General features: G+C 39.0%; 1 protein-coding gene across 1 annotated transcript; it reads right to left on the minus strand.

The window, feature by feature from the left end:
* Positions 1-338: 338 nt before the first annotated feature.
* On the minus strand, positions 339-14,364 carry mapk13 (mitogen-activated protein kinase 13). Its single transcript, XM_034196417.1, has 12 exons — positions 14,104-14,364; positions 11,847-11,976; positions 11,662-11,720; positions 7,328-7,433; positions 6,799-6,828; positions 5,283-5,330; positions 4,744-4,858; positions 3,694-3,765; positions 3,116-3,195; positions 2,289-2,367; positions 1,666-1,839; positions 339-739 (listed from the first exon to the last, which is right to left on the minus strand). The coding sequence occupies exons 1-12, from the start codon at positions 14,214-14,216 to the stop codon at positions 654-656; spliced, it is 1,092 nt and encodes a 363-aa protein (XP_034052308.1). The 5' UTR covers positions 14,217-14,364; the 3' UTR covers positions 339-653.
* Between the last annotated feature and the right edge of the window lie 1,702 nt (positions 14,365-16,066).

Genomic DNA, 16,066 nt, shown 5'->3' on the forward strand with positions numbered 1-16,066 from the left:
TAAATCATGAAGCAGTCTTTTTAATGTACCAGCCAAGTCATTACATATTTAAAATCTTATGGTTTGGTGTACAATTAAAGAAGTTATAATAGAGCATATTTAGCAGAGACATGAATACACACTACTTGTTGTTCTCAATATCATGCACCTTATTGGCTACCAATTCCAGGTAACATTGAGTACATTTCACACAGTAGGCTAACTGCTAATATTTTGGGGTCTTAGCTCGTTAGGAGTTTCAGTTTTCAGGGCATTTATTGGCGAAACCCAGACTTGTCCCTCGATGATTATTTAATATAGAACGTATAACAAAGCTGTTTTCACCTCAAGAACAAAAATGAGAACATATCTTGTTTTATTGGAAAACAACATTACAGTAAATCTTACAGTAAACCCTGTGATATTTGGTCACAATACATTTGCCAGGCAACTCACTGATAAGGATTGTGTAACATGAAGGGAAATCCACACTTGGGAAATAATTGCACAAAAATAAAAAGTTGTGAGTTTTAATAAAATCCCTCCTCTGAACACTGATTCAAAATATAAACATATCCAGGGTAAAAGTGAATTCATGGCTGCAATATACAAGGGCACCATTGGCTGTATGTGTTCTAGGTTGGGACATCAGTAGTTACAAGACATTCATTGGGTCACGGAGTCATAGTCAGGGTATTTTTTCTCTTGGAGTCCCGTCGTGCGAACGGCACAAAGCTTTTCACCTCTTTGAAGCACAACCCTGTGGGCGCAGAGGAAAAACATTTATTTTTGTTATGTCCAGCATGTCCCCATTTCAACAGAAATCCATTATAAGGCATATTCATTCTTAACAACAATTATACATAGCAAGTGATACAGGGAAATATTTGATTAAGTTTGAAGAATGGTTGTATAAGGTATTTATCCATAGTTTGTAATAATGGCGGTCGGCACATCCCCAGTTTGGAGAAGCGGAAACTATTTACTGCTGTGAATTGGGCAGCAGCAAGACATATTTTATTCCCATAATTCTATCAAAATGTTGAATATTTTCACGGCTTTATTTTTACGTGTTGACAGTAATTGTTCCCTGCTTTAATCAGAAGTTGCTGGTCCGTTGCTTACTGGTTGGTTTGTTTCTGTGATTGCGAAAATGTGATGTTTTAAAGTGTTGATTCTCATTCATCAAAGTCACACAATAACACCAACAAAGGAATTGATTTGAGCCAGTAATACAACAGCAACTCCTATGTTCTGAAAGGTAAAATGACTTTTTTTGTACATGGAGTCTGTTGGCTTAGAAGAGAGAATAGCATACGGATTCAGTTTACCGTCTTAAAGGGCTGTCTGATGGCAAAATAAAGCGGTGAAAATATTCTAAATTTAGAGTTCATAAACTGATACTCTTGTTTTACAAACTAGGGGCCTACCGCCATCTACTGTTTTATTATAAGTATACAAACCAACAAACAATCCAAACTATCCTATTAACAGAAGCCCTGCAACAGGAGGTAGGTGTAGTTATAGTTGGAGTAGATGATTTAATATGGCTAACATTTACAGTTAGTTACTTCTTTTAATATTTTATAATGAGGCCATAATTGATTAGTAATGTACATTAACACTAAACAAATCTGCACATTGATTATATTATGATAGCATCTTTTAATACTCTTTTTTGCTTACGTTTCCACTCATCCAGGGTCAATGTGGCATTGTCATGGCTGTCATCGTATGGCTTGGGTAAAGGTAAGTCGTCTGGGTCTCTTAGGCCGTCGAAATATGGGTGCTCCAGAGCTAGCTCTGCTGTAAGTCTCTCGTCCCCGTCCAGAACCAACATCTTCTCCAGCAGGTCGATCCCTGCCCACAGTAAAGGGCACAACATATTGCCACAACTTCATCAAACATAAATGCAGAACAATGTAACTGAGTGTTTTTTACTGACAATACTACAGAGAATATTATATTATACATACAAGTTCAAAGTGCTTTAGCTTGGTGTCTACATATTGTTACAGTTTAAGCTGTTTCCAAAAAGAAGAGATTCTGCTAATGCCAAGATGATCAACTAAGAGAATGTGTCCTTTTCTTGACCAACCTGAGATGTTTGGTCTCTGTGGATTACCACAGAAGCAAACTGAAACATAACCCTAGCAAAAATGTTGGTATTCATTTAAATGATATTCAACAACTATGTAATCGATAATGCCAACATTAACATTTAGCTAAATAATTGTTTAAGTGGCTCTTACAGTGTGTTAAAAGGGTGAAAATACTGTTTGTGGAGCAAAGGCTGTGTCTGAACTTACCCTTTGCACTGGCTCTGGGGAACAACGTTGAGAAGTCTTTTCTGGGATAGCGAGGAAGGGCCTTAATATAGGTTTTGGCCTGTTTTAAAAAATAAAAGATGATTAATTGATTAATGACTAATTTTTACGTCATTATAATGCAAATAAAAGTACCAGCTTCAGGCTTTATTGTTTTCATTTAGCAGACATCGTATTTTATTTTGGTTATGGACTAGAATTATTCCAATTACATGCATTTCAACTGATCAGGAACTGTGACTGAGGGAATCAATAAACTGTTTTATATTTTCCAAACAGCTATCAGCTTATGAGTAATCTACTGCTGCAGTGTGCAGGCAATATCGTTGATACTGTAAAATTCAATGACTCATTCCATAATTTAATTAACTTTGGTGACGTTGAACTGTATTGTATAGTATGGTTCTGTCTTCTTATGTCTAGGTAAGCCACACATTTTTAGATTAGTGCATGATTATGCATATTTACATAATGATTCCATGTTTTTATATATATTTAAATTTATTTTACAAATTCCTGAACAGATGAAGATTGCTTCAGATTGACTGAGACATATGTTTAAGCAGTTACTTGAGGTGCCCCATGGATTCAATAAATGTATGTTGAATGTTGATTCAATTCCATGTCTTTAAATTACTTTATGTTCCATAACTGCAACCCTCAGGACAAACCTCATACTTGTAGTCCCACCACAGGTAAAGCAAAAAGAAAAAGGCCAAATATCAGTAAGTTGTCGCGCAACCAGCTAACTGTAGATTCAAGACGTAAATATACATTTGTTGACATACACATAAGGTAGTTTGACCTACCTCTGGACTGTCCAGTTTCTGTACGAACTCTGATCCAGGAACTCCAGTTACTTTCATGATCTGAGTCAGCTGGTCCATGTCTGTAATAAAGGGTTAAAATCAAGGATTTCTTAACCAGGTAATCAATAACATCCATTCAGTAGCAGTAGAAAGTAGGATTTTCACGGAGGTCTATAAAACAGAATAATAAAATAAATTGAAAGCCACAAGTGACAGCTTTAAGACGCTATACATCAGTAAAGTGCAAAAAAGAACATCAGAAGATAATGTAAAATATGCAGAAAAAGTACGTTATACAGTGCAGTAGCAGCTGCCTTGGATGCTGCCTGAGGGAAGGGGTTTTACTGAATGTAATATACTGTGATTTGTGTTCCCTTCTGCACCTTATTTATAGTTCCCATCATCAAATAAAACTGTCAATGTTTAATAAAGTGGCTTCATCACCTTTAATATTACAATGATTGAATGAAGTGAAATTAAAACTTGATGACCTGTCTTCGGGAATCATTCAGCACATTCACATTACATTATTAAAAGGCTTTAAGTCCAGTACATGGACAGGGCTGATGAAAGGATACAGTCTCTCCCTTTGAAAAGGGTTTTTCCATTGATCATTTCTGCCATGATGCAGCCCACAGACCAGATGTCCACTAGAATGAAAAAAAAGAAAAATGTGAGTAAGCACCCAGGCAGAATACTCATTAACACAAATGTAAATTGTTTAGGTGTGAGTTGCAGTGTGTTGGAGATATGTGCTGTAGAGATGGCTGCCTTTTCTCCAATATATCCATGCACACTTCCTTCTGAGTGGTGATACGACAGACGATTGTAGTGTGGTAGAAAGTAAATAGTTCCTACATGAAACTGCTCACAACAAGGCCTTTGGATTATTTTGAGTAACTGGGACCGGATTTCTGAAAAGAAACACTGCTGTTGAGTTTTTAAATCTCAATCCAATGCATTATATTTCTTTTACATTTAAGACCAGGCAGATACTTTGACAGCAGATACATTACTCTGAAACTCACACCTAGCATTCAATATAGAACAATAGCACTACAGGTCAAATAAAAAAAACAATTTAACTCTACCTTTATGCTCAGTGCAATACAAATGAGGAAGATGGCATTTATACATCAGAGCAGGTTCCTATTCACCATAGTGCAGAATATATTGTGCTAATCTTACTAAGGGTGTCAACTCGCCAGAGTTGCTTTCTGTGCTACTTTCCATTCTGCGGGAGCTGTTTACAAAATGAAATCCCACTATCTCATAAAGACACATAAATCCTGAGAAAGTCAGTTTCATTGAGCTGACAGCTCTGTCATGGAATCTCAGCGCTATCAGACTGCTATCAGATCCATCTCTGTCAACTGCTACAGATTAAGGGTAGAAAAAGATTGATAGTCAAAATGACACCGATGCAGCTTCAACGACAGGATTATAGAAGCTGCTGACCCACAGCGTACCATACAAGCCAGCCTCAAAGAAAGAAAGCCCTGTAACTAGAGTTGGCATGTTTTCACACGACAAACAGAAAACAGTTACGGCACCGAACAGGCCTTACTCCATACTGAGCCGACAGCAGGGACGGAGGAGAGAATGAGTAACAGCTACGATTGTCTTGCCTGTCTGGGTGTAGTGCATCCAGTTCAGAATAACCTCAGGCGCCCGGTACCAACGGGTCACCACGTAGCCTGTCATCTCAGCGTCAGTACTGCGAGCCAGCCCGAAGTCCAGGATCTGCACGGTGAGCAAAAACACAGATCACACTCTGGAACATGAACACAGTATATTCACAAAATATGTCTGTCAAATTAATTGTTTGAAAAGGTATTTCATTTGTGCATGCATATCAGTAGACACTTCCTCAAATGCATAGAGAATCCATCATAAATTATAATGGTTCACATTTTTCCCATCATAAGATGTTTTCATACATAAACATTTTCATTTTAAAACATTTAACCATTTTGCATCACTAGAGACATTTTTGGCAACAATTGTTATTTATTCCATGTCCTGTTTCCCGTATATGGCTGATTTTGAAGGTTATCTTGAACTTTGTTACTTTCTTTGAAACCTGCTGAATCCAATTATGTTCTTGCTGCAGCAGCATCATTTCAGCTTTGTCATGTTTTCTGATGTAATCCTTAGAAGTACAAACCTTCAGTTCACAGTCTTGGTTCACAGCCAAGTTTCCAGGCTTAAGATCCTGTAAAAGAAAATGAGCTGCTGAGTGAGGGTTGTGTATTGCACATAGAGATTAACAGAAAATGATATTGCTTGTACTGTGTAGTATCACTGCAGGGGCTGAGAAGAGCCTTAGTGCTTGTAGTTCCCGTGGCTCAGCCTTATGTCTGTATACTGCGGGATTTAAAACAGGGATTCTTTGTTGTGACTCAACTAAGTTGACCATGAAACTCACTGCAGCATTTCTGCAGAGTCACTCATAAAATACTGGGACAGAAGGTGTGATAAGGGCGGCGCTGTTAGTGAGTGTTGATAACACCTTTACTGCGATAGGAGTTACAAGAGTAATAGCAGGAGATTAAACACACATTCACAAAAACACAGTTAGCTGATCAAGAGATCAACCACTACATATAAAAAATTCCTTCAGACAAATCTTTTTTGTGTTTGTATAATTATTACCTTCCTGCAAGGAAAACTCAAAAATATATTTAAAGGAGCCCCATTATGCTCGTTTCAAGGTTCATATTTGTTTTGTGCCTCTACTGTGACATGTCTCCGTGCTTTAATGTTCAAAAAGCTCTTTATTTTCCTCATACTGCCTGTGCTGCAGCACCTCTTTTCACCCTCGGTCTGAAACCAGAGCCCAGTCTGCTCTGATTGGTTAGCTGGCCGGCTCTGTTGTGATTGGTCAACCACTTAGAGATGAACCTTAGCCTATCACATACATTATGATGGAGTGCTAGCCAATTAGAGCGTGAGTGTTACACAGTGAGGTCACAACGTTGCGAAAGTAAACAAAGGTCTACAATGGAGACGCTTCAGGCAGGGGGGGGGGAGTGTGTGGGAGAGAAACTCCCTCTGGAGGGAACTTTAGGAATGTGGCCATTGCAGACCATTTACATGCACACAAACCTATAGAACATACTACAGGAAAGGGAAATCCCCAATAGCATAACAGGGCCCTTTAACAGTAGATGTTGCATTTTGAAATCCCACACAAATCAGAACTTTATGCCCTTGAACAGTACCAATCATTTAAAATAATGTTCTGTGTTTTTTTTGTTAAGATTTTATGCGGAACAGATAAGAGGCCGTCATTAATCTTTCTTTTATTATATTATCTTAATGAATTGTCTTTCTGATAGATAAGTGGTGTATTTATCTAACCTGACTTTCTTCTCCTCACACACCCACTTGGCAGTGGTTCTGACGGGTGTGGCCTAACATCTCCAGACATGCAGTAAAACATCTGAGAGTTAACTCATCTTACCTGTTGGGGCAGGGTTTCTAAACTGTGCAATAACAATGACAAATACAATTCCCATGTACTTCTGCAGTACAGGAAATGAGCATGTGTGCTATCTAAGAGCTATCTTATTGCACACTGCACACATTGCACAGCCTTAATAACAGTCTGTAAAAGGATTTTTTTTATCATAATGAAGCTTTCTTTTTTTTAGTTGACACAGACCTTAACTTGTACGTACCCTGTGGATGATTCCAGCTTTGTGAATGTACTGCAGAAAGGGAGAGATAGGGCATATATTATTATTGCAGTCACATACAAAATATATGCATTGTGTATGGCGATTCTATCTCTAAAGTGTCTTTTTTATTAGTGTGCCAGTTCACCTGACAATTGTCTATTATAGTTTAATTAGAGTGCATTAAAGCTATAACATGTGACTTATCCTCATCAAAATGTCTGAAAACAACTTAAACTATGTTACATGTGCTAACATTATCCCACATTTCTTTTTACATTTGTCTGCCAACAAATCTTATTAGATTTTCTTCCAGTTCTCAGCAACATTTTTGAGATGCACTTTTTAGATCTTAAAATGTTTTAGCTATGTATTTTAACCAAATGATGAGAAGACCTCTGTATAATTCGGCTTCTGTTAAAGACTTTCCAACAATTATTTTCAAGATTACGTTTTGATTGAAATGAGTGGCACAACAATTACATATTGTGTGTTTAATCTGTGCAAAGTCTAGTTAGGCTTCCCGGCTCACCCTGAGTCCACACAGCATCTGGTAGACGAGAAACTGGACTTTGTCTTCTGTGAGGTGACCCCGCACCTTGGACAGGTCAGTAAACATGTAAGGCATCACCAGGTAGCTGAGAAAAAGTGGGGGAGGGTGAGCAGGAGAGTGGATGGAGAGAAACGTACATATGTTCACCTCTATATAACGAGTCTATGTAAACCTTTTTCAGTAAAGATCACAACTAATAGTCAACATTATTCCTTTGCTGTTCGCTGATATTTTCCACACCCTGTTAATGCTGTAATCTATTCCTTTGTATACGTTGAATAAGGAGCTTATGGTGCTTGTGTATATGTATGTAACACTAAAGTTTATACAACCTTCACTATACTCTTCATCTTTGCCGTTTCCTCCTAATTTGCCCATTCAAAAGTCTACGTTTGCTAACTAACGGTAATCTACGGTGGCCCTGAAGTGCAAGACACCACAGCATTTCACAAAACGCCACAGCATTTCACAAAACACAACAGCATTTCACAAAACACCACAGCATTTCACATTGGACAGAAAGGGTATTCCTTAGGGCATGGGTCGGCAACAGGCGGCCCGCGGGCCATTGTTGGCCCGCCAGCAATAATATTTGGCCCGTAATTTTGAGAATCAAAAATAAAATATTATTTTGAGATTTTTTTTTTTTTTTACAACATAGGACCGACAGTCGCACATCAGGGTTTCCGTTAGCGGCCGATCGATCGGCCGCCGGTCATTATCGGCCGATATTCACTCTTAATAGTTTGATCAGTGCTCTCTAAAAAGGCCGATCAGGAGAGCTGGATCTGATCGATATGGACATAAACGCGAGTGAAGTATAACCGGACGCGAGAGAGAGATCAGATCAGCTACTGAGTCTGACGGAGACACGCAGCTCTGTATAATCACCTGAAGCCCCGCCCACTGTTTAGCGAGCTGCATGAGAAACTAACGTGCTGTCAGGAGAGAGAGGGAGGGAGAGAGGATCCGTTTCTCCCGTGTTATTATTCAAAGTTAATGTAAACTTTTGAATAATGTACTTCATCTACTACAAGTAGTTTGTTTGAATGTAATAATTATGTTGTTTGTTGTTTGTGGAATCATTTATTGAAAAATGAATCTGAATTTTTTGATCTGTAACGATTATAAACTGAAGCAATATAAAAATGACTCCCATTAACTGAGTTTTAAACATCAGCATATCCGGTCCTAGTCCGGTGATTACCTGCTAACGGAAACTCTGCTACACAACACAACTCTTATTATTATTATTATTGAAACATGACCGGTAAATTTCAAATTTGTCCGGTAAAATAAACTATTTTTTTACGCAAATCCACGTTTATTTTGAAATGAGCCGTTGCGACTTCCGACTGATTTCGATAGAGCGGGTCACATATGGCAAATGTGTGGTTGGGGGGAACCAGGTCAATTAAAGTACTTATTTAACTATTAAATACATTGAGTTTGAGTAAAATACTTGGTTACTGATTAATTTAGGTTATAATATATTAAATTGCAAAGTAAAACTGCTGTAATTGATTTATTTTGTCCTTTGATATTTTTTAAAGGTTTTCAACCTGAAAGAATCCTAATGTGTCCTTGAAAAGTTGAAATAAAGAAAAGGAAAAAGGATTCCAGTTGTCCATGCGTCCCCTTTGCCCCTCAAGCCTCTCAAATGGGCAAACACTCAAATAAATGCCAAAAACCCAGAGAACTTGACAATACTTATCAGAATAAAAGTATGTTAAATAACACTGCTACCTAGTTAATAACTCTACTCAGTGGAGGCTCATCCATTGAGGAAAGGGAGGACCATCCTCCCTACAATTTCAGAGAAAAATAAACTTTGAAGATAATTTAAAAGATAAGTCTGTTAAAATACAGATAATAGCCCTGGCTTTGGGACTGAAATGGGGCTAGAGAGGACGAGCCTCCCTTTGGGCGGGTCTAGCCAAAGGCTCTGGATTGGGCGAACAGGGGCGCTGCGCCCTCTTACCAAAATCAATTTCTTGAATTAGGCTTTGATTATGTTCTGGCCCGCCATCTTGCGGCTCAGCAAAAAATTGGCCCACGGCCAAACTTACTTGCCTACCCCTGCCTTAGGGAGAACACTTCTTGTTTGTGATTGGATAGAGCCAGCCATAGAAGCACTGCTGTGATTGGTTGTTTTTGCTGCCAGTCAAGAAATGACGCTTCGTGATTGGCCCAACACATCAGCCGTTAACTGTTAGCACACACTCAGAGCTCACAGCTCCTCATATCTGTTCAGAAACTGGACAAAAGTTCAACATATACAAAACACAGACGGTCTATGTCATGGCGAATACAGTCGCTGCTTTATTTATGTCTGTATGACGTTGTTGTGAGTGTGGACGGAGCAGCTACAGGTTAGTTTAGCCTGATCGATCCGATTCCGATAGGATTTACATGGAGATACGGCCCGCCCCCTCTCCAGCGTCTTGTTTGAATGACAGGAGTAAACACAGAATTAATGCTTTATTAATTCATGGTTTTTAAGGGGCTTATCTCCATGTAAATACTATGGTAGACCACCCAATATTCGCATCGCTCTAATCGCTCGAGTTTCACCGCGACTGTCAGCTGTGTTTGCGACTGTCATTCAAACAAGAGGCGCTGAGAGGGGGCGGGTCGTATCTCCAAGTAAATCCTATGAGATACCAACTACAACAAAATGAACATATTTGACCGTGATTTAATTGTAATACACGTTTCAAAGTGATGCCGAAGTAACTACATACTGATAACGGTTAGTAAAAATCATAAATTAACGCTTTGACAAGTCTGCAGATAAGACGGCAGGCGAAAAGCTTTTAAAATGCGTGTTTTCTGAATGGAATCGGATCCATCAGGCTAAACTAACCTGTTGCTGCTCCGTCCACACTCACAACAACGTCATACAGACATAAATAAAGCAGCGACTGTATTCGCCATGACATAGACAGTCTGTGGTTTGTACATGTTTAACTTTTGTCCAGTTTCTGAACAGATATGAGGAGCTGTGAGCTCTGAGTGTGTGCTAACGGCTGACCAATCACGAAGCGTCATTTCTTGACTGGCAGCAAAAACAACCAATCACAGCAGTGCTTCTCTGGCTGGCTCTGTCCAATCACAAACAAGAAGTGTTCTCCCTAAAGGAATACCCTTTCCGTCCAATGTGAAATGCTGTGGTGTTTTCTGAAATGCTGTGGCGATTTGTGAAATGCTGTAGTGTTTTGTGAAATGCTGTGGTGTTTTGTGAAATGCTGTGGTGTTTTCTGAAATGCTGTTGTGTTTTGTGAAATGCTGTGGTGTTTTGTGAAATGCTGTTGTGTTTTGTGAAATGCTGTGGTGTTTTGTGAAATGCTGTTGTGTTTTGTGAAATGCTGTGGCGTTTTCTGAAATGCTGTGGTGTTTTGTGAAATGCTGTTGTGTTTTCTGAAATGCTGTAGTGTCTTGCACTTCAGGGCCACCGTAGTAATCAATTAAAAAATGTTCCCTAATTTATGTGGTTTGCTTAACTACTAGTAATTGAGAAATGGTTAAAGTTTCCCTTGCTTTGAAGTCAAAATTCAACCAATAAGTAGGCTTATTGTTTCTCTATTTCTCGGACACAGTAAGGGAATAACATTATCATAAGATCCTAGTGTTTAGGCAAGGTCCTTTTAACATGAAGTGTACAAAAACATATTCAATGTATGGAGAGATGGTTATCAGACTTTGGTGTGGAAGAACTTTACAGGCCAGGTTGTTATAGCAGTACATGGTTTGACAATAACATGTAAAAAGGGGCGTCCACATCCTTTGGGCCATATTATAGTGCAGTGTTTCCCCTAGGTTTACTGCTTTGGGGGGGGTGCTGTCTGAGCAGGCGGGGGGGGGGGGGGGGGGGGGGTTACATTGGGATACATATTTTTTAAATCCATCCTCTAGAGCAGAGAGAGGAGCTGTGGATTCTTGTTATTGATTAATGCATCAGTGTTTCTTACAGTCAAAAACACTAAACTCACAACTTAAAATTAAAGCGTTTAGTTTATTTAATAAAAGAGCACATGTTCAATGTGAAAAGTGACAGTAGATAGATTATTTGCAATTTGGTGCAATATATACTTTTTTTTTTTAAAAACACCTTGAATTTCAGGGGGGGCGCGGGGCTCCGTTGGCGGGGTGCAGCGCCCCTCCAAGACAATGGTAGGGGAAACACTGTAACATTAAAGTGATCCTTTGTTCATACATCGTCACACTTTCTGTTCAAAGCACATACTTCTCCTCTGAAGAGATGTTGCCTGTCTCAGCCTGAGGGCTTTGCTAATATTAGGAATAATACTCACAAGTCCTGCATTTCATCAAGGGTTGTGGCGGGTGAAAACACATCGATGAGTCCTATCACCTGGTTGGAATGAAAGAGCGAGGTGACTGTTACACGCATGGGAGCAGACGCAATAAGCTGAAGCATTAACAGGATATAATCATATCTTATATAGCAATTTATTATGGAAGCGATATTTATTCCTACGTTTTCATGCTTCATGTGTTTGAGCAGTCTGAGCTCTCGGTATGCCCTCTTAGCAAAGATCTCGGACTGGAAGGGCCTGTGGAGCTTCTTGATGGCCACTTTCTCTTTATTCTTCTCATTTATTGATGAGCTGTGAGGGGAGATGGAAAAACAAGTCATTCTCTTGCACTCTGCGTGTCTCTTCTAGTATCACTAAGATTTCACTCTTTTGAAGTCAGAGCAGTTAGAAAAAGAGTTTCACTCTCGAATGCAAACAGGTTCTCAGATGGAGGCACTGTACGTGGGACTCAATCTCTAACAGAGTGAAGGGGGATCTGTGGTTTATTGAGTATGAACATGTAAATGTTTGGCAACTCGTGATGTCTGCTGTGATCTGCAGGGCAACAAATCGTAGGCGGACAAGCTTGTTAGGCTATTTGGAGCCACATCCACCAACACAAATGACACACATCTCTTGTGCACCATAGTGCTGTGGAGGACGCACAAATGTAGGATATTGCATTATCAATTTGACACGCAGCAAGCCAGATAAACATCCACAAAGCATACAGTTCATCTAACACATATATTTGTGATGAAACTGTTATTTCTTTCATTAATATGTTCTTTTCTTGCTGTGGTTCTAATTTCACACTAGATGAATAATGAGAGATAAGCTCTTATGGATCAAACCACCACCATTATCTGTCAAAAATACAGCTAATGGTGGTGGTTTGATCCAAGTTCATCAGCTGGTGCTTCCTTTAAAGGTCAGATATTTTTGCTCTGACAGACCACCACTCCCACACTATAATGCTTACATCAGTGGTACCCACAGTTAACAAGCCTACAACTGCAACCCTGACAGAATCATCAAAGCGGATTCAAACCCTTGTGACTTTGGCTCTCAACATGTTCACCTTGCCATTGGTCAGTAGATAGAAAGATGATCTATTACCATCTTCATCAAACTGAATTTGAGTGTGGCGTTAAACCAAAACTAGCCATAACACAGTGTTTTCTGAATAGTACTGTATGTACAATCTGTCTTTTCAAGCATCTGTGTAATAAAATGAACAAATTATCCTCTTTGTGGCGCTGTGATTTACAGAAATGTATGTGTTGTAATATGGATAGTAAAATGTAACAAATGATGGTGCAGTGGAAAGAATAAATAATGTAAATAATATTTGACTGAATGACTAAAGTGTGTGGTCTGCCACAGTAATAAGATAAGGGCACAGTTGTGGTAGAGCAACAAGGTAGTGTACTCTGTAATTGATAAAGGAATTAAATATTCACAATAACATTAATGGAAGTCTGGAGAAGATCGATTGGTGGCTGTGCAAAAATGTCTTTGGTGGGGTTTTGCTGGGGGAACTTGGACGCATTAATTATTTGTAACATCTTGGATAAAGTGTAGGTTATTATTCCAAGTTTTTTAATGTGGATATTTTCCATATGAAACTTGACAGCAGCCTTGTATGTATCTAAATTGTAATTATACCAACTTTTAATACTTTGCCCCATCTGACATGTTAAAGATATCCTTATTAGCGTGGATTTAAAATGGTCCATCATTAACATTATGGCTTGAAAGGCTTTTTTGTTTTTGATCTCTTAAAGCAATATGACTGATAAATAAAAATACTTAATACCACAAAGTATACCAAATGTATGAAATTGCAGGTTAATTGACCATTACACTGATTATATTTATCCAGTCAGCTAGATAAACAACAGGGTACCTGTAAATCAATAATGTTAAGTGATGGGTGTGTCTAATGTATATCAGTTCAAACCTGTGCAATGCATATACATGTAAATAGAAAGCATGTTATATGCACATATCTGTTTATGTGGCTTCTCTGTGCTATTTATGTACATTTTAAAAGAGTGCATGAAGAAAGGAAAGTGGAAAGTGGCCATATTTAATCTAAAATAGCAACATCTAGCAGCATAAATTGCATATAAATTAAAAAGGTACGGGTAATGCAATGTGTTTTCTTTACGCTAACACATGATGCTGCCAGGATGCGCTGTATAAAATACCAGGTGTTATAGTGTGAGGTATAGCTGTGTCCGTGTTGGCCGTGTGTTAGTGTACAGTACAGTACATTATAGGATACAGTCTATGGATATAACCCAGGCCCACCACAGGCTGCGTGTACAGCTCACATTTATGAATGCTGGGCTCTCAGACCAAGCAGTGTTTACACACAGTCAGGTTCAAACTACGACACACATTTGATACAGCGTTAAGGTAGACGACACTCACCACACCGAGCCGTACGCCCCGGTTCCTATCTGTTTGAGCCGTGTGAATTTCTCCGGGACTTCCCACATCGTACTGTTGATTTCCTCGCGGTAGAAATGAGCCCGAGCCTCCATAACGTAGAGGAAAAGGCGAAGCTATGAAAAAAAGTTATGCTTCTTCTTCTTGTAAGCCGTTCACTTATTCAAAAGGTAAAGCAATACACTACTGTAGTGCGAGACAGCATTACCTACAACCAACTTCCCTAAGAGGTTTTCAAAATAATGTGGGAGGAAGCAAACAGCTTGACAACATAATGCGCGAAATGTCCATAAATGTCCATAAATGACAATAAATAATAAATGTATTATATAATTATTATTATTATTTGCGATATTGTTAGGCTTTGTTGTTTTATTGCATTATCATTAGATTTTTCTTAATTAAAGGTAGGGATTCTTTCACACACAGTGACGTCACGAGCTACCCACAATGCAACGCGCGCCATATATATATATATATAAATACGCCATTTTCCTGGAGGTGCAAATATCCTGGAGGTGCAAATATAAACAGCTGGCTAACGTGGCCAGGCAGAGCACACTAGGTTTTTTTTCTGAATTAACGACCGAAGAAATCGCTGCATGTCTTCGGATTACATCTCTGGACTTGAGGGGTGTGCTCTAGGTCGTTACCAGCGTAAACTAGAGCTGTGTAGGTTGTCGGATTGCCCTTACAGACTGCCTGCAGATGTATGGAAAAACGACCCTCGAAAGTGGCCTTCGTCGATTTTGGCTGCATCTACATCTAATTTCTGGAAACACCAGGTGAATACCCCACTTGTCACAATAATAGTATCATGCCATTGCATATATGTGGTATTTTAGAGTTGACTAGATATTTATTAAGGCAATAGACTATGATATTCTACTTGCACCTCATGTGAAATGGCGGATACCGGAAGTACGGTGTCGCCCTCGGCCCAATACCCGTATGTGTGTGTGAAAGAATAGTGACGAAGATTATCTTTCGATCCCGTTTGAATTGTGCCACGAATTACACATATGATGTTTGTCAATTTAAAAAATAATTTTGCAAGTCAACAAAAATAAAAATGTGTCGTAAAACTGTGAAATAACACATTTTTGTGTGAATCCGCTCAATGAACTACATCTCTGGTCTCGCAGACTAGCACAACACACGTCACCAAGATGGCTGTCACTACTGTCTTGTCAAAAAAGGGATTGACTACCCTCACTATCACCACAATGAAACACGTCCAGAAGAATGTCATGCAAAGCTGCCTGCCTTCCTTTGATTCTCTCTGAACTGCCTGATCTTTTTAATGTTTAATGTCAACCATTTGTGCAGATAGCATGAAATAGAAAAGATTGCAGATGCTAATGTAGCGTTAGCGTTAGCATTTCTCCCCCGGGCTTAAATGGTGTATTATAGAATGATCACACCGGTGTGACAGTACTCTTCAAAGGGTTCACGAAATATGACTACTCTTACTGTTTAACATTTTGGGTTACTTGATGTTACTTGATGTTAAGGCTAATAAAAATGACAAGGCTAAGACTGTAATGCTAACTAACGTGCTTGCTACTAGCTAGGTAGCTAACTTGATCCAACCACTCCTGGTCCTTTCATCAGACGGGAAGCATTAAGTAACCCAAAATGTTAAACAGCAAGAGTAGTAGTCATATTTCGTGAACCCTTTGAAGAGTACTGTCACACCGGTGTGATCATTCTATAATACACCATTTAAGTCCGGGGAGAAATGCTAACGCCACATTAGCATCGGCGATCTTTTATACTTCATGCTATCTGCACAAATGGTTGACATTAAACATTAAACAGATCAGGCAGTTCAGAGAGAATCAAAGGAAGGCAGGCAGGCAGCTTTGCAAGACATTCTCCTGGACGTGTTTCATTGTGGTGATAGTGAGGGTAGTCAATCCCTTTTTTGACAAGACAGTAGTGA

The sequence above is a fragment of the Gymnodraco acuticeps genome, unplaced genomic scaffold, assembly GCF_902827175.1.
Source record: "Gymnodraco acuticeps unplaced genomic scaffold, fGymAcu1.1, whole genome shotgun sequence".
Classification (NCBI taxonomy): domain Eukaryota; kingdom Metazoa; phylum Chordata; class Actinopteri; order Perciformes; family Bathydraconidae; genus Gymnodraco; species Gymnodraco acuticeps.